Source organism: Chrysemys picta, chromosome 2 (assembly GCF_011386835.1).
Source record: "Chrysemys picta bellii isolate R12L10 chromosome 2, ASM1138683v2, whole genome shotgun sequence".
NCBI classification, from domain to species: domain Eukaryota; kingdom Metazoa; phylum Chordata; order Testudines; family Emydidae; genus Chrysemys; species Chrysemys picta.
In genome coordinates, this window is record NC_088792.1 from 158682801 (window position 1) to 158707319 (window position 24519).

The window sequence follows — 24519 nt, forward strand, 5'->3', positions numbered from 1 at the left end:
ATTTCACTTTTCCTAGTGTAAATCTGGAGTCAGAAATAGAAAGACCCCATGTTGACACTGGTGTAAAGGAGACCAGAATTTGGCTCATCATTTTCAATAAGAGTTCCCTTGAAAAATAACGGTATACATGGGACCTGTTCAATGGAGCTATGCTGCTTTACATCAGCTGAGAATCCCCAGTTAGATACACAGACATTTTGCAAAACTCACAAAAGTTTCACAAAGCCACACTTACCAAAAAAAAAAAAAATTTCTAGAAGTTTGATAATCTCTCATGCACCTCTAGATTCATCCTTTCCTAATTAACCTTAGTTTTCATTATGCACTGTAGGTGGGGAACAGAACACAGAGAGGAAATTTCAGATTTGCTTGTCCAGAACAAGCGGATGTTAGTAATGCCCAATTACAAACCTTTTAGAAGGGTCACATCTGCTCCTCAGGTGAATTCTCCCCTGTGCTGCAGGCCAGTCCAAGGTCCATGAACCACTTTAGGCCCACTTAATAAGAATTAATGGGTGACTTTCACCCATCCAGAATAAAGAGATTTAGGGTCAGCTTGGGCTACGCCTGAGCTGTTTCCTACCTCTGTGCTCCTACTCACACACGCACCCACACAGAGCCAAAGCACAGCTGGCATATATGGCCATTACACATCACTAAATCTAAGTGAGTTGTAAGTTGGTGCGACTTACATGCTGCGGGAGCACAGGGACTAGGTCATAGCTGATCGCAGCTACACTGGGATAACACAAGCAGAAAGATGGTGCCCAAGGTATCTAGGTGCCAAATCAATGTACACTCATAAGCAGATGCACACTTAAGCAAATACTCACACACGAAGATTCACACAAATGCTCACTGACGTGACCATTCACATGTACCCCTCACACCTGCTGTCTCCCTGTCCCCATTCTGCTTCCCTGGCAATGAGCCTAGGGCTGAGGGAAGCCCAAGGCTAGGGTAGGTGAACTATCCTTTGGCAGTGTTGCAAGTTCTACCAGGCTCTGGCTGTAACAGAGGGGACAGTGACAGAGAGACATCATTAAAGGCTCTGCCGGGCAGCTGTGGCAGCATCCCGGCTGCCCTTGGATTGCTGACAGATAGATGGATGATGTAATTACCAGTATCTTGGTTACCTCTACTCAGTGTGCAACTGAGCGAGTCCCAGCTGCAGCCCAGGGCATGCTGTTCTGAAACATGATGGGGCAACTGTGGGAGAGAATGGAGAGACTTCCATTCAACCTGAAATCCCTTCACTTGACTGTCCGCTTTTTCCATCCAAGCCACTGGGAATGGAACTATTCCGCCATGTGGGCAGGGAAAGTCCAGCATCCATGGCCCGCCTCCGCTCCCCGTGATTCCTCTGCAAGTAAAACTTGCAGGTAAAACTCCTTGCACCGGGAGCAGCCCTGACTCAGTAGGCAGGATGGTGAGGGGCCTTCCAGAGGAACTCACATAAACCTGGCTGTCTTTCTGGAAGAGATGGCTTAGCCAGACTCAACGTATTGAGCTCCATACTGGCATCAGGGTGAAACTGTGATCGACAGGAGGGCAGTTTAGATAATCTCATGGTCCCTTCTGGCCTTAAACTCTATGAATCAAACACCCCCTCCCCGAACTGGGAACAGTACCCAGGAATCCCAACAATTACCCCACTCTACCCACAAGGATAGTGCTTCTCAAATGGGGGGTTGTAACCCCACGGCGGGGTGTGGACTGTGTGTGTGTGTGTGTGTGATGTAAGGCAGCCAGAGGGGTCATGAAGCACTGAAAATTTTACTACCGTTCTAAAGCAAAGAAAATCTGGCTTCTCCACTCCCCACAAAACCTTCCCCTTCAAGGGCAAGTATGCTCTGCGAACCTCTCGAAACACACACACAAATACATTATATGGGCTTATAGTGTTATCATCAAGACATTTCTTATTCTTACTTTTATAGTAAATATAAGGGGATTGTGAAAAATTTTGACTTTGAATAAGGTTGAGAATCCAACCAAGTTAGCAATTCCCAGTTAACCAGTAAGCATCCAAGTGTGAATAGGGTCAGGGCTGGCTGTATAAATGCAAGCATGGTGCCTAAAGCTGCTCAAATATATCACTGCTGCAACTCCTGTCAAACCAGTGGCTGAGTCTGGCCCATTATTCTGAAGTTTCTGATAAGGATTCAGTGTTGCTTAGTGACCACCAGTCTATCCCCATTTTTGGTACCATGCGTGCAGTACATCACACTTCTGCACCCAACCTGAGGCCGCATTCCCCTCCCTGTCCCAGATCCTGTGATTCCCCACCCTCCACCACGGGAAAAGCCTCAGTAATTTCACATTGCTATCCCTGCACAGCGGAGGATGCAGCTTGGGGAAGCTAGGCAGGGAACGTGGTTGCTCATCACCTGATGCTTTGCAGCCTGAGACCCGATTGGTGGAGAAGGGCTGTATTTTTTTTCTCCTCCATGCTGCTTTGATTTTTTTTTTCCTCCTCTTCTTTAGGGTGTCTGCTGTTTCCTAGCGCTTGCAAGAGTCTGGGCAGCAGCAAGCAGCAGCAATAGCAGCCGGAGGCAGAGGAGCAGTGTTAGCCCAGAAGGAGGCAGGGGACTGCATGGGAAGGAGCAGCACCTAGCTGGAGAGACTGCTTTTGCAGCCAAGTTTCTGCAAACCAGAAACCTCACCCCAGCTGTGTGCGTGACACACATTTAATACACACGGCAGCCACACTAACTTCTTAGCATCAGAGGTTCCCTGTGGAGACAGGTAAGGCGCTTTTACCTTGTACTCGGAGATGGGGTGTGTGTGTGGTTCTGAGCACCAGACCAGGTGCCATGAACTCCGGAGTGCTGAGCCCAGCCGTGACACTGACTCACTGCGTGGCCTTGGGCAAGTCCCTTATGCCTTTGTTTCCTCATCTGTAAAATGGGAACAAGAAATCCCTCCCTCCCAGGGATTAATCAGTCAAGTCTGGTGAAGCGCATGGAGGACAAGAAGCGCTAGGTAAGTGTTAATAGAGAGGATGGTGCTTCAGAAGCCCTGAGGCAGGAAAAGCCCCCATATAATAAGACAGTACAGCAGGGGAAGGGAGGTTAAGCAGCCCAGGCAAGGGCCCCATCTGTCAATCTCTCCAAGCCCTGGAATCTGTTCCAAGGGCTTGAGAAGACAGCTGTACCTGTCACATTGCTTTTCACTGTCCCCAAGGAAACGACCTTCTCCTTTCTTCACGACACAGCTGATCGGAATGGGGAAGATCGGAGAACTTTAACTGGGTTTCCATGAATGGGGGCTAATGTGTCATGCAGCTCTGACAGCCTGAAATCCCATGCTCTTAAAAAAAGCTGCCACTGGAGACCAGATTGGTGTGTCTGTGTGGGGGGTGTACATAGATGTATGTGGGGCGGGGGGGGAAGGAATATGTGTTAATGGCTGTCTGTGAGTGGGTGTGTGTGTGTGCTTGCATGATATATGTGAGTATGGAGTATCTGTGAATGGGTGTGTATGTACTGTATGTGCATGGTTGTATAGTCTGTACGCAAGTATATGGGTGCAGGGTGTGTATGTATGTCTGTTAATGAATGTCTATACCTGAGTATGATTCATGCATGTGCATGGTTTTCTCTGTGTTTGCATGTATGGACATGCATGTAGAGGTATGTATGGTATGTATTTGTATATGAATGCATGTAGATATGTAAATATATATGGGGATGTGTTGTAGGTATATATGTTTATGGGTAATTGTGAGCAGGTATATATGTACTTAGGTGTACATGGCTGTGAGTGGATGCGTTGATTGTGATATGAGTGGATACATGTATGTGGTTGCGAGCATGTGCATGGATGCATAATATGTGTGTGCTTGCAGATGGGTGGTTGTGAATATATGTGGGTGAGTGGGTTTGTATGTATGCATACATATGTGTTTGTGTGTATACAGTTAGAAATGTGTGTGTGTGTATGTGGCTGTGTGCACTAATGTGAATTGGTGTGTTTGTATTTGTATACCTGTAGTTATGTATGTTTCAGTAGGCGTGTGTGTGTATACTCAGGTGTCTGAGTGGCTGTGAATGGGTGTACTTGTGTGTACATGTGCTTGTGAGTGGGTATGTATGTATAATATGTTTGTGCTTGTGTTCAGGCAGTGGTGTGTGTGTGTGCATGTGTAGGTGGCTGTCACATGCGTGTGAGTATGTCTGCATGTGAGTGTGAGGGCTGTGAGGAGGGAGGGGTTGCATGTGAATGGGGGGTGGTTATAAGCTGCACCCTCATACCGCCTGCACTAATCTCTGAGGTTCGGTAACATGCTGCTTTTGGTGATCTTGGCTCCCTACAGCTCAGGTTCTCTAGTTCCTGGCAGGCTCTGCTCAGGGAATTACTCTGCCTGCTAGAGCCTAGGGGATGCAGGGGGCCATTGCTTTCCTATAGGCAGCTAGTAGAAACACTAGGCCACCCAGCCAATTTATTGAACAGCAGGGAGCCCATCTCTTCCAAAACCCCCCTGCTCCATCTCCTTGGTTTGGCTCAGACAGGTGAAAATGGAGCCTGCTGTTCTGAGTGAGGGTGAGAGGGCTGGAAGGAGACCGTGTGGGGCTGATGTGGGGAGATGGACTGGCGTTTAAAGGGCACAGATGCAGGCGAATAAGCAAGGAGGTCAGAATTGTCCCCATCACGAGGCAGGGGTTTGGGACAGGCTGGGTTTGCTTCCCACGTCCCTTCTTTTGAAGTGGCATTCACATCAGAGGCAGGCTGCTAGGCTGGTTCTGCATCAGTCCCCGAAGAGACCAGCGCCCTCCCCACTCCTCCCACACACATGCTGCTCTTTCCTGGCTCTCTCCATGCCCTGCTTTGGATCTGGGCTAGAAGCGTGGGAGCTATCTCCCTTGAGTGCTGGCCGAGGCGCCTTGTTCCCCTTCAGTCAAGTGGCTTTTCATTTACAAATCAGAGGTGGGAATGGAGCCCTCTTTGCTTGCGGGGTGGGGTATTTGTGGGGGGGTGAAATGGGTGTGCACAATTACATGAGTGTGTGCACACACGTGTGCACATGTGTTTATGTCCCAATCCAGGTCTTCCTCTGCCTGTGCATAGTGTAGGTAACGCGTTCCTCTGAGTATGTGTGAGTGTCGCAGCATGAGTGTGTCTTTGTCTCTGTATATTTCTTTCTCTGAACATGCATAGAGAGGGAGTGACAGCTGTATCTGTGCATTCCTTGAGCTCTCTGTGCCTGCGTGTGCATCTCATACATGTGCTTGCCCCTGTTCATACATGTAATTGTGCGTTGTGCCCTGAGCGTGCAGGGAGATAAAGGGAGAGCTACACAGGTGTGCATATGTATGTGTCTCCATTTCGGTACGTCTTTATGTACATGCACATTGGCACCTCTCTTTGACCATGTACAAAGATAAGGTGATAGCTTAACATGTATGTGCTTCCGTTTGCCCCATTCCTGTGTGTGCATCCCCATGCACGTCTGCGTACACAGAAGCAAAGCAATAGCTTCACACATGTGTGCCAGCATCTCCCTGAGTATGTGTGTTTTCCTCTCCATTACTGGACATGTATATGTAGTGCTATTCACTTGTGCCTTGCTTTATACATGCATGTGTACAGCTCTTTTTCTGTGACAGCTACACACACAGTTGGGTCTGTTGCTCTGTGCAGGGGTCTCTTTGTCATTGTTCATGCATGTGCCTCCCTATTTGTGTATGTGCCTTTTCCCCCGTACATACCTGCATATATTTTCCGGTAACAGAGACCAAGCAATTACTTGCACATGTGTGTATCTGCATAGGCCTGTCACTGTTCATATAAGTGCTTTGCCATACATGAATGTGTCTCTCTATACTTGTGCATACACAGAAGCTAAACAATAGCTTGCATGCGTGTATGATGTGGCTGTCTCTCTGTATGTCTTCATGTCTGTGCACTGCCATGCATGTTCTCTCTTTTTGCTCACTTCTCTGTATCTGAGCATGCATCGTGCTGTACCTGTAGGAATCTCTCCTTCTCCACATGCACCTTTTTCTCTCTCCCTCTCTCTGTGGATCGCCACACATGCCTTCACGCCTCTGCATGCGTGGGAGATCTGCATGCATTTATGACTAACTTTGCATGAGCCCATGTACATCAGACTAGCTGAACAGCCTGCTCTGCATTCTTCAAACGCCACTTATTAATTGGAGCTAAAAATGGATTGGAACATTATGCCAATTGCTGCCAGAGACTGATCTGATCTGGTCATCCAAAACCCCTCATTGATACCCGTTGCCAAGGTCTGTGTAATAAAAACACATGTACACGTTGCACCAAATTTGACCGTAGGGCTGCAGATTAGACTTTGTTTGGTGGCACCCCATGCATGATGAGACTTGCGTGTGTGTGTATCTTTTCCTTTCCAAAAACATAGCTTCTCTAAATGCACCATGTCAGGGTTTCTCACTGGACCTCTGGACTGTGCTGTGTTACTGCCGGGGAACCCAGGGATGACCCTGCTAAGGGGTACATAGGAATCACACAGCTCACTACCCCATGGCTCTCGCTGTGCACTCTCGTACTCCGCAGTGAGAGCTGCTTGTACATTCAGTGTAGGTCAGGACCCGTACTGGAAATGCTGTCTGAGTGGCTTCCAATGGCGCGTGGGGCTTCAGGGCATCCAGATCCCCGTGGAGCACTTTCAAAAGGAGAGCAGCAAGCACTCGCTCCTGACAGTATTTTATGCTTTGCTAAGCCCCGCTCGGTGCTGAGATGGGTCTCCGGGTTAGCCGGGCGCTGACGGACTCCCTGTATGGTGGTTGCAGAGGCACATTTCACTTCAGCTCATTCATCCAGTCAGCCTCGCTGTCCGCCCCTTATTGGGCTGTAAGTGCTTTGGGGCAGGGGCCTGGCCAGCTATGAAAGGTGCATTTCCAAGCTCCACCCAAGTGCGTCAACAGGGCACATGGGGCAGTCCAGCGTCTGTTCCCCATCCTCACTCCCTCCTTTGTCCCATCCACCTCCCGCTCTCTTTCTCTCCATTTGCTCCCGATCTCCAGGCTCCAAGCCGAACTCAGCCTCTCTCCCGCTCTGTTTGGATTCCTGGCAGTGCTTTCCCCCTAAGACCAGGTTGTGCAGGGAGCAGAAGCAGCCACACCAAGGGGCCACAAAGTTTGATCCCTCCTTCACCCCTTGCTTCTGGCTGCCATGCCTCTGCCCTCCTTCCTCCAGATACGAGAGGAAAGAACAGCCAGGCTGAGAAATACCACTCTGGAGCAATTTCTCCCCAAGCCCTTCCTCCTGCATCCTCTGCCACACCGAACCAAACGGGGCCAAAGGGCTGAGCTTTTAGCCTACCTGCTGCAGCTGCTTCAAAGCCAAACTCGATCATCAGGAAGTGCTGAGCTTGCACAAAGAACCTCCTCTCCTTGGACAGTATCATGCTGCAGAGAGATAAGCCTCTCCCAGCAGGAGGCGCTAGAGGAAAATGGCATCAGCGCACTGGATCTGTGAATTGGTACAGCGTTCCCAGTGGACAGCGGTGGCTATTACCAACCCACTGACCACCACAACTACCTCCCCTTCCTTTGCCAGCAGCCTCAGCAGGGAGGCTGGACTCCCCTCTGGCTCCAGAGAGGGATGGGCATCAGACCTGAAGCCAGAGGGCCTTGCTCCTCCTCAGTGCTGCCAGCCTGGCACATTTCACCAGAGCTAAATTCACTCGAGGGAAGGGAGGAAAAAGAGTCAATAGAGAAAGGAAAAATACTGGTATTGTTTGGGGGCGCTGAGCAGATGGGACCCAGGCTGGAGCCGAGCAGGGCAGGAAGGGGGCCAATGAATTGCTCCCTGGAACCTTGCATCAGGCCCTCAGCCACAGTCACAAGACACAGCTCTGTTCATTAAACCAGCAGCCTGCTGGCAGGTTGGACAGCAGCTGATTTAAAGGACAGTGTTAATGGCCTGGTCGGATCCGCAAGGATCGGTCTCTAAGCAAACAGCACAGCTGAGACCAGCAGCAGCCGCTGGCTATTAATCTTCACACTGATTGGGCTCCCACCCATGTGGAGCTGTGGCTTTCAGAGCTTTCTGCCCATAGCAGGGTGGTTGGCAGGGGAATGAAGCCAATAGAGATTTGGGGTTGGGGATTATCTCACACTCAGTCACTAACAGCACCATGTCCACAGTAGGCTCAGGATGCCTCTCCTGTCAGAGCCAGCTCCAGGCACCAACGTAGCAAGCAGGTGCCTGGGGCGGCCAATGAAGAGGGGGGCGGCATGTCCGGCCGTTCGGCGGCAGGGCCGTCACTCCCTCTCGGAGCGAAGGACCTGCCGCCGAATTGCCGCCGTAGAATGAAGCGGCAGTAGAGCTGCCCCCGCTTGCGATCGCAACTTTTTTTTTTTTTTGCTGCTTGGGGCGGCAAAATCGCTAGAGCCGGCCCTGTGTCCTGTCACCTGATTGCTTCCACCCATGTGCACGATGGTTTGGTATTAGTGCAGGCACACACTGGGGCTGCTCACCAGGGCTATGCATACTGGCAGGTTATTATTGTAGGGTTGCTCACATGTGCGGTGTATGTTGGTTGGTTGTTATTGTAGATTTGCTCTTGGGCTGTGCACTCTGGTTGGTTGTTACTGTAGGGTTCTTCACAAGTGCTGTGCACACTTGGTTGTTATTGCAGGGTTGCTCATGAGATGTGTGTACTGGTTGGTTGTCATTGTAGGGTTCTTCACAAGTGCTGTGCATACTGGTTAATTGTTATTCTCGAGTTGCTTTGCACACTAGTTGGTTATTATTGTAGAGTTGCTCATATGTGCTAAGCTGAGGCCTGGATTCATCTCCTCTCCCCCCGATATTAGAAAAGAGTTTGTGGCCGTTTGGTTTTGTTGCATGCAGTTATAAGCAAACAAAAGCGGCCCCACTCGGGTCCTTGTTAACTGTGGCACGGACCCTCTAAAATGTGCATCACCCAGGTAACAGCCTTTCCCCCCTCAGCTAGCGCCTGTTGCTGCGCAACAATAACTCCCTATGGTTGGATATATTGAGTCATCGCAGGGTTAAATTCTGATGTGCTGAATTCTGAGAAATCGCAACACAACGCGAAGGTGTGGGCTGTTCATGTGGCAGCTATAAATAAAAGCACCTGCTTCCCAAACACAAAGGAACCATGACGGCGGGGGGGAAAAGAAGAAAGACAATTAGGAAAATCTGACACGAAACAAACTGTGATCCTGCTGCAGGAGCCTGTGCCCATGTGAGAGAGTAGGGGGTGGGAGGAGGGGAGAGATGGAGTGGGGGAAGAGAAAAGAGAGACATTTGCAAATCTGTCCTTCTAAAGGTCGTGTAGCATCCCTGGGAGAGTAGATGCTGGTCTTGCTAATGGAAGAAACACCAAGGGATCTTTAATGACCACAGCAGCTTAGTTAGAGCTTGATTTTACCTCTCATTGGAAAGCAGCTTTTCAATACTGACTCCAAACATCCTATGCCGATTTGCCAGCACCACTTCTGTCCACTCAGCAGCTCTCCCATCCAAGCACTGACCAGGCCTCAACCTACTTAGCTGGGGAGGGCTCAGCCCCAGGTGCTCAGAGCACAGGGAATTAGGCTTTTTAGCTGCTAGTGATTCACCCAGGGAAGCACAGGTGATCAGACCTGTTCTCTCCAGATAAAAGCCTCGCCCTTTGAAACTGATTGCACATTTATTTCCCAAGAAGCCCGAGCAAAGTGAAGCGAATGTAAAACTCACCAGGGCCAACTCGGTGTGCCCAACCTGCTCAGCCAAGAATACCTCTGTCCCCTTTCATCTGAGGATCAAACTCAAAGCACTTTACAAATATCAGTGGGCGGAGTCTCCATGCCCCCATGGAACAGAGCAGTGGCAACTATTCACAACTGTTCAGATGGGGAAAGTGAGGCACAGAGCGGGATGGGGGAAGTGACTTGCCTAAGATCAAACAATAAATCAGTGGCAGGATAGAATCCAGAATCAAGCAAGCCCAGAGGCCTCAGTGCTGGCTGGGCCTTGGGTATAAAATCAGCTTTCCCTGTAGCACAAAGAGCTGGGGCGGGAGAACATTTACATGTAATTATACATTCCCCAACTCTAAGTCCTACATTGTTGTTTTTCTTCCGCCCCCCCCCCTCCTTCCCGCCTCACATTAAGCAAACATAGCGCCATCCCTTTAAAGAGAAACACCCAGATTATAAAGGTGGCTTCTTGGCAGGGCTCCTTCCCCTCCGCCCAGGGAGCGCTGCAGCGGAAGAGCACCCATGCCTGCCTCTCCAAGTCACATCTCATCTCCTCCTCCCCCACCCCGGGCCAAGTGGATGGAAATGAAATCTCTCCTGATTTACACCTCTGTGTTTGAGCTTAGAGTCTCATGCCTAGCTCCTCCTTATGGAAAAAACTCCTCTCGGGCCTCATAATGCTACAAGGAACTGCAGGTTCAGCCCAGCCCTAGGCTCTCTTGCCTTTTGCTTCTTAAATAATCCCTACATCAAAGCTGCTGGCATCCGTAAAGGTCACAGATTTGGGTTCACTGCAAATGAAAGAGGCGTGGAAGAAATAATGTCGTGCAACCACTCCAGACACCACACGTTGGCCCAGAGCTCAGCGTGCTGAGCAGATGTTGGCTGCTGGGCTTTTCTGAAAACTGGGCTCCCAGGATCACCATGGGAGCTGCTTGGTGCTGAGTGCATTTGGAAATCTGTTCTGTTTGCACTCATGCTGAATGCTGGGTGAAATTCTGCCCATGTACCACTCAGGTTCCATGTACACCCCAAAGCTGCCTATTGGTTGCCATCAGAAGCTAGTAATACATAGTAGAACCCACTTTATTAGTGGGTCTCATGCAGGGCTTGCACCCAGAGTGAATCTGCCTATGTTACCAATTCACAGGTGCCCTTTTTACACATGGAGCACACACTTATGTTGTATGAACACACCCATTACATCCATGCCACATGTACCCATGGGTTCTGCCCACTGCACACATATGTAACACATGCAATGTCATGTGAACCCGTTACCTCTGCTCACACACCGTATACACTTTGTATGCGCATGTTACAAACATACCACCTACACAATCAAAACACACCTTACTGACAGTATCTGCACCCAGTTCACACCCATTCTTTGCACATACATGCACCTTGCACGCCCCGCATATGCTGTTCACTTTCCCTTGCCTGATCCATGCACAACACCCTGCATGCGTGTGCAGTAAACCCCCACTTCCACTGTAACTGCAGTATATGGCTATCTGCCATTCCACCTTGCCCTCTGTACAATGACGGCAATCAAGCTGCTTTAAGCACAGTGCAAAGCAGTGCCTGAAATGACAAAGGGGATGTTAAAACTGGGGGTTACCCAGACACCACCCTGAACCCCTCCCCCCCCTTGGCAGTCTCACATTTTCTCTAGCTCCTGGCATGCACAACCCTCCTCCCCCTTCCCTGCCTGCAATTCCTCTCCTTTCAAAACAAAAAATCCTCCTCAAATCCCTCCTCCTTTCGTGCCTGTTGGCCCAGAGCCCCTTCCCTCCCCAGCACCATCTGCTCCGAATCTGTCCCATTCAAGGCTTGCGATATACTTGCTGGCACCAACACCTGCAAGGTGCCGGCTGCTCTGTCAAACCTCCGTGTGGGCTGACACCCGCTCTTCAGCTGGCGCCATGGATTCAGATGGAATTAATTAGGGCTCCTCCGATGAGAGGGGCACATACATGGGGAGAGGAAGCGAGAGAATGACAGAAGCTGGGGAATCGCTGCCTGAGTTACTGCTCTTTGGGAAGGGCTATTCTCTGTGCTATTATTTGTATTCCAGTAGCTCCAACCAAGATGGTGCTGGGCCCTGCACAGCCACAGGATCAGAGACAGTCCCTGTCCCAAAGAGCTTACACCTTAGATAGAGGAGGCCCGCCAAGGAAGTGTCAGTGGCCCCCTTTTACAGCAGGGGAATTGAAGCACAGAGCGGCGAGGGGTCAGTTTTTCAAGGGCTCACCACCCACAGCTGGGGCCAGATTTTTCCATAGCGCCCAACACAGCATGTGCTGGCCGTCTGGTGCCTATCAGGGGCACACACACAGCACAGTCCTTTTGGAAATCTGACAGTAAGTGACCTATGTAAAGCACCAAGGGAGTCCAGGAATGGAATCCAGGTCCCCCCCCCCCCCCCCCCGAGTCCTGGGCCAGTGCATTGACAACAAGGTACAACTGGGCCGTGCTCAGCCATTCCCAGCATGGCCTCCTAGCCATGTGAGCACCCATGCTTCCCGAGTCCCAGCTCCCCCCCGCTCCCCCTTCATTTAGGGCCAGCATTTTCACTCCCCGTTGGCAGAGCTGTGACCACAGAAGCTGCGTGTGCATCCAGATAGCTGTGTAAACATACACCTCCACAGAGTACTCTCTCTCCAGTGCTGGCAGAGGGGCTGCCCCAGAGCACCCCCAAATTCTCACATCGGGGACGAGAATCTGCAATGGAGTCCCATGCTGGGGCAGGGGGTTCTGCCCTGGGGCCATGCTGTGGGCTGAAGGCTAAACCCACTCTGGTGAAGGGAAATCTCTCCATTGACTCTAATGGGCTCCGGATCTGGTCGTGAGGCCAATTGATTTTATGGCCTCTACCCCTCGGTTGCCCGTCACCATACTGATCCCCTCACTGTGCCGTAGGAGCCAGGCGGGTTGGACCATGGAGCTGCTCTCCACCCCCCGCAGCATCGAGATCAACAACATCACGTGCGACTCGTTCCGGATCTCCTGGGCCATGGACGGGGGAGACCTGGAGAGAGTCACCCACTACTTCATCGACCTCAACAAGAAGGAGAACAAGAACTCCAACAAATTCAAACACAGGGTGAGCAAGGGGCCGGGGGAAATGTGGGTAGCAACTGGATGCTCGTTGCCACCCTCAGCCAACGATTGTTCTCCCGAGTGCTCAGCCCAGCGCTGAGTCACTCCCCGTGTAGCCATCGGCTGCCATCTCTTTCTCACAGCACAGCTGCGTATCTACATCCCAGATGCCTCCAAACTGGGTCCCTTTGTTGGCAGCTCCAGTGAAGGACCCAAGGGGTGCATGTCCTATGGAGCATGGAAGAGGTTCCTTCAGGGTAGGGACTAGGTTCATGGGTGGGGACAGCATGGGGGGGGTGCTGTGCCTGGTGCTGTGGGTAACTAGAAGAGTCAGGTTCAAAGCCCGGTCCCACTACTGTCAAAATCCTTCAGTGGGAGAAGGATTTGGATCTGAACCCCTCAGACTCTCAGCCCACTAGTGTCACCAGCCCAAGATGCCTGAGCCAGGAAAAAGAGCCTCCTTTCCCCACCCAACTCTGCTGTGAAGTTAAGAGGTTTTGCCTGGGGAGATTTGATGCCAGGGGGCCAGAGCAGCAGTGAGCCCTGGGAGACTTGAGGCCTGCTCCCATGAACCAGTGTGGGGATGGGTGAGGAGGCAGCTGTACCCCTCAAATCAGCATGGAGAGGAGTGCTAAACGTACCCTCCAACACATAACCAGAGGAGACGTGGAGTGAATTACTCACTCTTCCTTCTCCCTCTGGAACAGAGTCACTAATTCAGGATCCTTTTAGCACGGGTGGTTACCAAGGTGATGCTATTTAATGTTAAACATTATTTTTTTCCCCCTCCCCAATAATAAGCTTCTTTTTCCCCTACGTCTCCTGACTCTTCAGCATTTGCCGTTGCCACAGAAACGGCACTGCGCTGCACTGATGCTTTTGTGGCCTACTGACACGACAATTTATTCCTTAAAACAAAGGTTTTCAGGACACCTCAGAGCTTGTTTGGCTGTTTCCAGGGCTCTGAGAGATTTCTTTGCCCATCTTGCATGCAAGAGGAGTTGGGCACAACTCTTGCTGCGTGGGGTGGGATGTATATTGGCGCCTTAGAGGTGCAACACAGAAGGCACCATTTCAGACATTGCTCAAACAGAAAAAGAATTAGTGTTCCATAGGACTGAATGCTATGTTAATTGATACTGCAGCATTCTGCAGTAACAAGTACTACAGTATTCCACAGTGATGAATGCCATGGCAATAATTACTACAGTGTTACGCAGAAATGAATGCCATGGCAATAATGACAACAATGTTCTGCAATATCAAGTACTGCAGTGTTCCACTGCAGTGAGTATCGTGTCAATAGATACTACATATTCTGCAGTAACAGGTACTACAACAGTAAATACCATGGTAATAAATTATTCTGCAATAACAAGTACCAGAGTATTCCACAGATATTAATAGTATGCTAATGAATATTATAATACTCTGCAGTAACAGATACGACAGTATTCCACTTCAGTAGATACTATGGCACCAAATACTACAGTAACAGATATTAATAACAGTACTACTCTGCAGTGTACTACAGTAATGAGTGCTATGGTGATGCTAGAAAGCAATGGTATTCTATTATAGTGAATTTGGCAGCATTCTCGGTCAGTCTATGCTGTATAAGAGCAACACAGTAGTAGTGACAGTTGTTTTAGAGTAGTGGCCACTGTAGCAATATACCCAACAGTTTTCCACGCCAGTAGGTCATGCAGCTCCCTGTACAGCAGATTGTGGAGCCATGGCGGTTGTCATTGTAATAGACTAAGATTGTTTTTAAGAAGGGTTTTCCCAAGGTCTCCATGACCTGCCTCTCTGTTCATCATGGGCAGGCACAGGCTCCCTTACAGGCATGCACATCCAGTTCAGGGGAGCTGCTGGAGGGTCTTGCCAGATCAGCCTTGTGCAATGCTCTGAGGCTATGCCTGGATGGGTGCTGTACTTCCCAGGGTACCAGGGCCCGGGTGTCATGCTGCTCGTAGGAGGAGGCTTTGGTGGGGGGAATCACTAGCCACACTGCTTCAATACCAAGCCTGGTTTATTTTTGCATGTGTGGCATGGCTCTTGCCCTTGAACAGGATGTGCCCACCAAGCTGGTCGCCAAGGCAGTCCCACTGCCCATGACTGTGAGGGGCCACTGGTTCCTGAGCCCCAGGACAGAGTACAGCGTGGCCGTGCAGACAGCGGTGAAGCAGAGTGATGGGGAGTACCTGGTGTCCGGCTGGAGCGAGACCGTGGAGTTCTGCACGGGGGGTGAGTGTGCCCTGATGAATCAGGAGCAATAGCTGGTAGCGGAACCTCAGCCACATGGTCCGTGCCCAGCTGGCACAGACTGTGATGAGCCCCCGCGGCCCGTCCTCGGAAGGGAATCTCCAGCCTGCTGCACCACAGAGGGGAATTGGTTCTCAGAGCTGAGCTCACTGTGGACCCACATCCGATCTGCCCTGGGGGGGGGGGGGAATCCTCTGTCGTGTCATACTGCTTATGCAAGGTCTGGGGAGTTCACGCTGTTTGTGCGAGCCCTGGGGGGAGGGGGAGATTCATGTTGCTTGAATATTAAACGAGAACTGAGCTGCCCATGAGTTGCCCCCTGAGGCTCCAGCCTCTTTGTGCAGCCATTTCTCTTAGCCAGCGACTGCTCCCTAATGGGCCTGCTGCCAAGTCTGAGGGGGCTGGCACAGACCGGCTGCCACCAGCACAATGCCCACAAATAGATTCCTTTCTCCTGCATTAGCTGGGGTGGGGTCAGAGGGGGGGATCGTTGCTCCCCTGCTTTGCTTTCAGACAGGTTGGAGCCCCCCCCCCCCCAATTCCATAGTGACAAGCAGCAGAGGGAGGCTTTGTGTGTGCCCCTGCCCGTCCCCCCTCCCAAATTGGCCAGGGAGCTCTCTGTTCCCCAACAATCCCCGGTCCTCTGAGCCTTGGAGCAATGGTACTGCTATCCAGGGGCATCCTATGAAGTCAAAGACCCCCTGCCCTGGGGCAGGAGCCTATTTGCAGGCTGTGGGTGTTCTGGGGCTGGGCTGAGGAGAAAGGGGACAGAAGAGGGGGATGGATGCAAGGCAGCCCAAGAGGGGCGGGAGCGTCCTGTGCTAAAGGCATATAAAAAAACCAAGAGCAGTGGGGGCTGCTGACTTTGAGGCAGAACAGAGGCTGCGGGGGGTGGGGGGGTGGGGTGGGGGTGGAGGTAGCAAAACCCTGTCTTGTGGAGCAACAGTGGAAGAGTGGGAGGCTTAGGGTGTGGGAGCTAGTCACACCCTGAGGGGGAAGCAAAGGGAGGGAGGAGCTGGCTGCTGCCAGCTAGGGGAAAGGGTAGGAACCGGTTGTAAAGGCAGGGGAAGGAATAAACAAAGGGGTGGGGGGAGCTGGCTGCAGCCCTAGGAGAGAGGCAGAAAGATGGGAATGGGGAGGGGGAGCTGTCTGATTGCCACAGGTGCAAAGGGGGAGCCAGCCTGAGCTGCTGGGGAGCCAGCTGTCTGGAGGGAGTGGGGAGGGGCCCAGCAGGTTGCAGAGGGGTGGGTAGGTGGGGAGCTGGCTGCACTGATGTAGGTGATGGCCAATGTCTCCCTCCCCCTTGCAGACTATGCTAAGGAGCACCTGGCCCAGCTGCAGGAGAAGGCTGAGCTCATTGCGGGCAGGATGCTCAGATTCTCGGTCTTCTATAGGAACCAGCACAAGGAATATTTCCAGCACGTCAGGTAACACCCCCTTACCACCCCCACCCCCCACGGCTCCCCTAGCAGGGCCGGAACACACACCCAGCCTAGCAAATGCAGGGGGTTTGGGGGGAAGAAGCACCATCTCCAGGAGATGTTTCCCTCACCTAGAATGAGAGGGCACAAAGAACACAGAGCTGGGACTGCAAGGCTGGGCTCCCCTCTGACCCTGTCCTGTCCCAGACCTATCTGCACTCGCTCAAAAGTAAAACCGATTTCAAACACACTCCCCGAGTTGGGAATAGAACCAGGAGTCCTGATGCCTGGTCCCCTGTTTTAACCCATAGACGAAACCCCACCCCTCTCTCAAAGCTGGGAATAGGACCCCGGAGTCCTGGTTCAAATCCCACTCCCTGCTCTAACCACTAGTCCACAAACACTAGCTTGTGGTGTACCCACACCAGCAAATAGTATCCGAACTGGGATTTCAGTGGGGGTGTGCTGGGGTAACCCCGAGGAGCAGCTAGTCTCTAGTGCAGCCGATGGAGCACAAGAGCCATACCCCCTCCACTGGGCTGACACTCTCTCTCCCCCTGCCTCTCAGGATGCATTGTGGGAACATGATGAAGCCCTCCCTGAAGGACAACAGTGGGAGCCACGGCTCACCCACCAGCGGCATGCTGCATGGGATCTTCTTCAGCTGCAACACCGAATTCAACACAGGCCAGCCCCCCCAGGACTCGCCCTACGGCCGCTACCGCTTCCAGATCCCCGCCCAGCGCCTCTTCAGCCCCAACACCAACCTCTACTTTGCGGACTTCTACTGCATGTACACCGCCTACCACTATGTCGTCCTGGTGCTGGCCCCCAAGGGCTCCCCGGGAGACCACTTCTGCCGGGAGCGCCTGCCCCAGCTGGACATTTCCTGCAACAAGTTCCTGACCTGCTGCATGGAGGACGGCGAGCTGGTCTATCACCACGCCCAGGACATCATCCTGGAGGTCATATACACCGAGCCCGTCGACCTCAGCCTGGGCGTGCTGGGAGAGATCAGCGGCCACCAACTCATGAGCCTCTCCACTGCTGATGCCAAAAAAGACCCCAGCTGCAAGACGTGCAACATCAGCGTGGGGCGCTAGTGACTTGAGGGGGGAGCTGGAGGGGATGCGTGTGTGGGGAGGCATGCATGAGGCAGGACTGGACTAACCTGAGGCTCTCTGCAATGGACATGGTCTGGGATGGGGGCAGGGGTGGAAACCGGGACCTGGATGGGAGTTGTGGCCGGAGTGAGTGTGGACTGTGGATTTCCAATCTCTCTGTGCATGCCTCGCTGTCCAATGTCAATATGGACTTGGCAGGATCCCGGCCCGAGTGAGAGAGGACCTCCGGTGCTGCTCAGATGGGATCTTGGCTTCCATTGACTCCTGCAGACAAACCCTGGTCAGTGTGAGAAGGGAAACTCCTGAGCTCCTGAGCTGGCTGCTAATCTGCTTCACGCCAAGGTGGAAAGACCCGCCCCTTCTGCACTTGCCCCACTGGGAAGTGGGAGCTCCAGCCCCCTCGGAACCAAGCTGCCCATTCATTGCCATTTTCATGTTGGAAAGAACAGGAGCTTTGGGTTAATTCGGAAATGTTGTCATCAGGGGAACCCGGAGCTCTTCCCTCTCTGATATGAGCTCCCCTTCTCCTAGGTCTGCCCCTTCAGCCCTCCCTTACCCTGTCAATTCAATGAGCCCCTCCCTTTCCGCTACTCCCCCCAACCCTGCCCTTTGCTAAGCGCTCAGTCAACTCCTACCTTGCCCAGGTGGGCTAGATCCTCACCTGCCACCTGATTCCCACCTGGGGAGCCCTGAAGGGTATGTCCCACTGCAGCTGGGAGCCAGCCTCCTAGCCCAGGGAGATAGATTTGCACGGGGGGGGAGCTTGTGAACCCAGCATGCACTTAATCACCTAGCCCAGGTGTGGGTCCTAGCTTAGATGGCCAGCTGTGAAACTAGAGCCTGCTGTTTTCTCCTGGTTGGGACTTTCAGCTATTGGAGGCTTGGCAGGCTCAGGAAAGAGCATGCAGGTACCTCACCCTCAGCTCCCTCCATCCAGGCTTTGTCTCAGCCCCAGGCTGTCCTGGAGCTTCTTGCTTCACAGCCTTTATTTACCTGGTTAAGCGCCATGTAGGATGGGCGAGCGGCCCCATTGCAAGTCCCGACAGGCCCCGTGGCACTCCTGGGGTGTGTTGGAATTCCCGGGGGTGGCTGCAGCATGAATGTACCTGCTCCCCTGTCTCAGGTGGAGCCTAGCCCTGCCCAGGAGGCCCCCTCCCGCCCCGGCTGGGCGGGGGAGGAATGCAGCCTCCCTGCTTGTGACTTCAGCCATGTCCTGGAGTGATCTGCCAGCTTCTGGGGTGAGGAATAATTTCAGCCTCTCTTCCTTTTGTCCCCCTTGCCCACTCCCACCTCCAAGCACGGCTCTCCCCTGGCCTCCCGCCACTGTGCACCATGGAACCAGGCTGATCGGAGCGCTGGACCTCCTTGCTGCTACCATGTCCCTCGGGCATGATCTGCTTGCCATGCTACGGCCACTGATGTGTTGCCCCAAGAGGGATCTTGAGGCGATGGGTGAAGAGAGGCTTGGCTAGATCCCAAGCCATTCACAGCAGAGCCCCATTCTTGCTTCAACCTAACTTGTCCATCACTTGAGGCAGCCTGAGCCTAGCAGAACTTCCTCACGCTCCTGCCCCAGGCCCGCCCTGCTCCCCACACCAACCACCTCCTCCCAAGGCTGGGCCTCTCTCCCTCCTCTTTATAAATAGTGCTGGGCTTTCTGTGCTATGTGAAAACTTTAGCTTTCCAGGGGAGTCTGCCGGCACCCAGTCTGCTCGAACATGTGGCGTGAGGCGCCCAGCAGCCTTCTAGCCATGCCTGCGAGCTGTCCTTGGCCCCGAGACAGGACAGGATGAGGGGGCATCTCCTAAGTTGGAAGAGAGATGCAGAGTCTGCCCTTCACCACACCCCGCTGCAGATTGGGGCCAGGGCCTGGAGGACAGAGGCAACAGGGATGTTCTGTGTGGAGAGGTTTTTCGGCATCTGGAAATCAGATAAGACCCACAGAGGAGCTTGTGGGCATCCAAAGCAGCAGGTCCAATCAAATGAACTAAGGACTCTGGTACCAACAGCTGGAAGATGTTCGGCGTCCGAGAATTCTGATTGCTGTCCTCTTCACCAGCAGGGGGTTGAACCCAGGAACCTTCAGCTTTAAAAGCCTGAGCTGGTACTGTGTGAGTTAAAGGAGCAAGTCCCCCTGCTAGCAGCAGAAGTAGTAGATTCACAACAGATTTTATGTAGACCAGCCACTAGCAGCAGATAAAGATCCTATAGTTTCCTGGTGAGCAGTCATATTCTATACCCGGCATGTCCCCAGCTGCCCAGAGAAATAGAGCAGGGCGTTTATTATCAAGCAGTCACCCTTAAAAGGGAGGGAAATGTCAAGCGCTGGCCATTGCTCCGGGAAGGGAGGCCCTGCTCTGGCGAGCACAGTAGTGTTTTCATTCTTAGTGGCGTTTGGGGTGCTTGAGCATCCGGCTGTGCAGTGTTTGCTGTGTGCCGTCGCGGTGTTGTGCTGTTAGTGCTGCAGCCAGGAAGCGATAAGGACCTTGGCTTTTTTTACACTAGCTTTTGATTTTCCCCTCATACTGCCAAATCCAGCCACGCCAACTAAAAAACCCCCACTCGTCCATTGGGATGTGGCTTGTGCAGAGGCTGATGATGCCCACAGGCAGTGCATGGTTTCCTGGCTGGTCTCTGGCCTGTGTGTGGATACTGACACGGAGGTCCCAAAGGCTGCTGCATTCTTGGAAGCTTCTCCAAGCAGTAACATTGATAGATCACTCCAGCAACGGCCACAGGATTTACAGCACCATGTGACTTATGTTTCATTGCTCGTGGCAATGTGAGAATTGAGGTAATATACTGGAGATGGGTGCAGGCAGGGAGTGGTAGGTGTGACAGTCAGCCTTCCCTGGGGACAGGCGGAGGAGGGTGGTGGTGACTAAGGGTGTGTCCACAGTGCGATGAAAGATCCACGGCACAGCTATGGCGGGCCTGGGTCAGCTGCCGCAGGCTCATGGGGCTCAGGCGGTGGGGTTATAAAATTGCAATATAGACATTCAAGCTCCCCCAAGGTTATGAGGGGGGTGGGTCTCAGAGCCTGGGCTCCAGCCCGAGTCGGAACATCTCCACTGCAATTTTTAGCCCTGCAGCCCAAGCCCAAGTCAGCTGACATGGGCTCTGAGACCCAATGCCATGGGTTTTTTATTGCAGTGTAGACCTACCCGGAGAGTCTTCCTTGGAGACAGAAGGAGGAGAGGGGTTGGTGACAATCGGCCTTTCCTAGAGACAGCTGGATGGGGGAGGTGGTGAGTGGGATTGACAGTTTCTCTAGAGACGGGAGGAGGAGGTGTGTGGCACAGCTGACTGTGAACTCGTTGAATCAGTGGGCCCAGTTCAGAGGTGTTGTGTAAGGGGGTTGTAAGTTGCCCATTGGCCAATGCGTGTGACAGTCAGGGAGTCGAGGCTGGTGTAACGCGCACTCTGGAGCAGGAGGTTGATTGAACTTAGACTGACGTAGGTGCCCCCATGAGACCAGGAGGGGAGAGTCAGAATCTGGCTGGGAGGGTGTCTACAAGGGGGGAGCAGCTCTCTGCTTGGGAGCTTCTTGTTGTCCCTTTAAAGGTGACATAGGCTAGGTTTCCCTTTCCGCAGCATCAGGGTGGGAGCCAGAAGGGGCCGTGTCTGATCTGAGAGACTCCATCTCCCTTTGCCCTCTGTGCCCCACACGTGGCTGACAACCGCAGCATGGCGCTTGTGTGGCAGCGTCCGCACCATCCCTGGCCTGATGTGGTGCTTTTCCAGTCTCTGTGTATGATGCACGCTGTAAAGAAAACCCCTTACAAACCTGTGCTGTGCTGACAGTGTGTATCAATAAACTAACAACCTGTGTGCAGCCCAGCCTGCTACTTGCATTGGTGTCTCGGGGCAGCTGTGTGTGTGTGTGTGTGTGTGTGTGTGTGTGTGTGTGTGTGTGTGTGTGTGTGTGTGGGCGCACCAGGGAGGTGATCCAATTTCAAGGAGAGGGCTTTTATATATGGCTGTGCATGAGGCAGTGGGAAATTTGTGGGTATGGGGGCTGCAGTGGCTGGTCCATTGCTGAAACTCTCCCAACTGAACGGAGCCTGAAATGTCTTCTAAGTTCAAAAGGAAGAAAAGCTTAAAAACTGATGAGGTTGCAATGGTGAACGTAGAGTCCCCACCCCATCCCAGCAACCATGTCCTGTTAAGTAACTCTGCCACTTGACCTCCTGCCTGGCCTCAAGATACCCTCCAGCTCAGTAATCTCTGGGGTTATTGCTGTAGCATTCCCCCATGAAGGCCTCTCTGTACAGCTGGGGTGCTCCTGGGTGGCTAACATGGCTTCCCTGTTTCTTTTGGGGGGTCTCTGTACTGAAGGTCTTCCTAAGCAGACTCATGATGGGCTACCAAATTGGCTTCTCCCTCTCCCACCTGCTGGTGTCTCAAAACATGGGGATCAGTTTAGGACTCTGAATGAATAGGCCCCCATAGAACACACCAACTAAGGAGGAATGGCTGCTACCCACCACAATTGCAATGGGATGGATGGATGGATGGAGTCTTGAGGGGACATTCATGATCTTGTGAGATCAGCGCAACCTCCGTCTGACACTAACAGGGCCACGTTTGGGTGATTTTGCTCTGGCTTTGAGCCATGACATTATGGGGTCTTGACACAACAGGAGTAGCCTGCAGGATGAACTAGGAATTTTACCCTACTTTAAAGAATTGCTACACTATTCCATAGTAATTGATACTGTAGTATACGCCATAGAAACAGATCCAGCAGCGCTGCTCAACTGTATTTAATACTACAGTACTAAAAAAACAGAACAATGGTCAACAGAAATGAATACTATGCTATTCTACAGTAAACAATATTATCGAATTTCAAAGAGCATATCACTGCTCAGCAGTAGTTAATACTACAGCAACAAAAAACACAACAGTATCCTGCAGTAATGACCCCAAGCACAATAGGTTACAAAAGAGTTTCTACTAGGTTAAATCCTACAGTCCTTACTCAGTGTTTGACTTTGCCTGAGTAAGGACTGTGGAGTATAGCCCACCCTACTTGGCATTATCACTACAGAAGACTGCAGTATTTCTCCCTGTGAGGGTGGAGAGGATCTTGCAGCCCATGGGTCCATTCCCCTCCTCCCCATCTGCCCTGAGGTGACTCGAATGCTGCTCACAGACTGGCCACTCACCTTGCAATCAGGTCTGCAGAGTTTGGCTAACGCTCTGTTTTTGGAACTGGGCACAAAGTCCCAGATCCCCAAAGGTATTTAGGCACCTTACTCCCATGGGAATTAGGTGCCTAAGTACCTTTGAGGATCTGTGCACAAAGTGCCTTCAAATCAGAGGAAAAGAATTTGCAATGAACACAAACAAAGCGGGAAGAGGTTTCGGATTCAGAACATAGAAGTCACTACTTCACAGCAGCCCTGAAGTCAGTCTAGTCTGGAATTCTGTCTCCTGCTGCATTGACTAGAACATGGGTGCATCTAGCCTGGTCTCCAACGGCACCAGTATCCGGTCTCGATCTACACTGAGAGAGCCCAGTGCCCTCTCTCTTGGTCTCCATCTGCATTGAGATAGACCATCCAGCACAGAATCCTGCCTCCAGCTGTACTGGGACTCACTAATGGTCCATCTAGGCTGGTGTCCAGTCTGTTATCAGTAAGAAATGCCAAATGCTTCAGGGGTGGTAAAAAAAATAAATAAAAGCTTCACTCATCATGCAGAGCATTCCAAGCTGTGACAGTTTAAATGCCTGTGATTTCATAGATGTTACCAGTAAGACATTTTAAATTACTCATCTAAAATGCTGCAAAATTCATCTCCATAAGAGCAAGGCGCTTCAGAAGCTGCCTGGCAATTAATCTAGAATGAGCGAGGCTTGGCACGTCTGCATCACGCACCTGGCCAACTGTGCGGTACAATGCTAGGCAGGGGTGAGAGTGCAGGGTCTCCTCCTGACCCCTGGCCGGTGGACAGCCTGTGCAGGGGAGCATGAGGGTCGATGGCCCATGAAATTTTTATCCCAGCAGGTGTCATTGCAGATGTCATTCTTCTTTATCCCAGAATCTGTTGTTATTAAATTATATATGAAAAGATCCTATTCACACACAAGTTCCCGTTGCAAATTAGGCAAGCTACAGAGAGAGAGAGAGAGAGAGAGAGAGAGAGAGAGAGAGCAAGCACTGCTAAATAAGATACTGACTAACTGGCAATTAGCATGCAATTACCCGTCATGCTTTGCACTATTATCCCACTCGTAATATTAGCATGAAGTACATAAAAAGAAAAGAAAACTTGCCACTTTGCATGCATATTCCTTCCTCCTGGAGTAGGGGTAAGGACTGGCTGCCTTTTATACTAGGGATCTAGCTGTGACCCTCAGGTCGGGGTTTTCTCCCAAAGGATATTCAGCTTTCTTATCTACAATTTGCATCATAAGAGACAAGCCTGGAGATTGTGCACAGAGCAAGTACAGCATGCGCAGAGGCAGGCAGTGCAAGCTTCTCCCTACACTCCTACCCACCACTAATAATATCATCCACCTCTTCTGTAGCATTTTTCATCAGTAGATCTCAAAGTGCTTTATAAAGGAGGTCAGTATAATTAACCCCATTTTACAGATGGGGAAACTGATGCACAGAGATGGGACAGTGGGAAAGCTAGGTAGCACCCTGGTCTCCCTACTCCCAATACCATGCTCTATCCACTAGACCACACTGTGCTTTCCTCTGAATGCCCCATTCAGTCCATGGCCTCTTTGCTGAAGCTACCAACCAAGGGGACTAATTCGTGCCAACTGATCATTGTTTTTGTGATATTGATGCCTACCGAACTGGGCCAAGACCCAGCAAACTCATTTCACATGGGCCACCTGGCACCCCTCGGACAGAGACAGCTTTTGATCATTACTGTCCAAGG

The 24519-nt window shown here is 51.8% G+C and overlaps 1 protein-coding gene across 1 annotated transcript; it reads left to right on the top strand.

Annotated features, from left to right (window-relative positions):
* The first annotated feature begins 2461 nt into the window (after window positions 1-2461).
* PHYHIP (phytanoyl-CoA 2-hydroxylase interacting protein) lies at window positions 2462-21451 on the top strand. The gene is made up of 5 exons (XM_005285116.5): window positions 2462-2748; window positions 12627-12810; window positions 14879-15053; window positions 16381-16498; window positions 17061-21451. Exons 2-5 carry the CDS (start codon window positions 12646-12648, stop codon window positions 17593-17595), a joined length of 993 nt encoding a protein of 330 aa, XP_005285173.1. The 5' UTR covers window positions 2462-2748; window positions 12627-12645; the 3' UTR covers window positions 17596-21451.
* Window positions 21452-24519: the final 3068 nt, after the last annotated feature.

Excerpts from the sequence above, each read along its gene's own strand:
- PHYHIP (XM_005285116.5), top strand. The coding sequence starts at position 12,646 with ATGGAGCTGCTCTCCACCCCCCGCAGCATCGAGATCAACAACATCACG. Across the intron at positions 12,811-14,878 it reads CCAACAAATTCAAACACAGG|GATGTGCCCACCAAGCTGGT; the intron begins GTGAGCAAGGGG and ends GCCCTTGAACAG. Across the intron at positions 15,054-16,380 it reads CGTGGAGTTCTGCACGGGGG|ACTATGCTAAGGAGCACCTG; the intron begins GTGAGTGTGCCC and ends TCCCCCTTGCAG.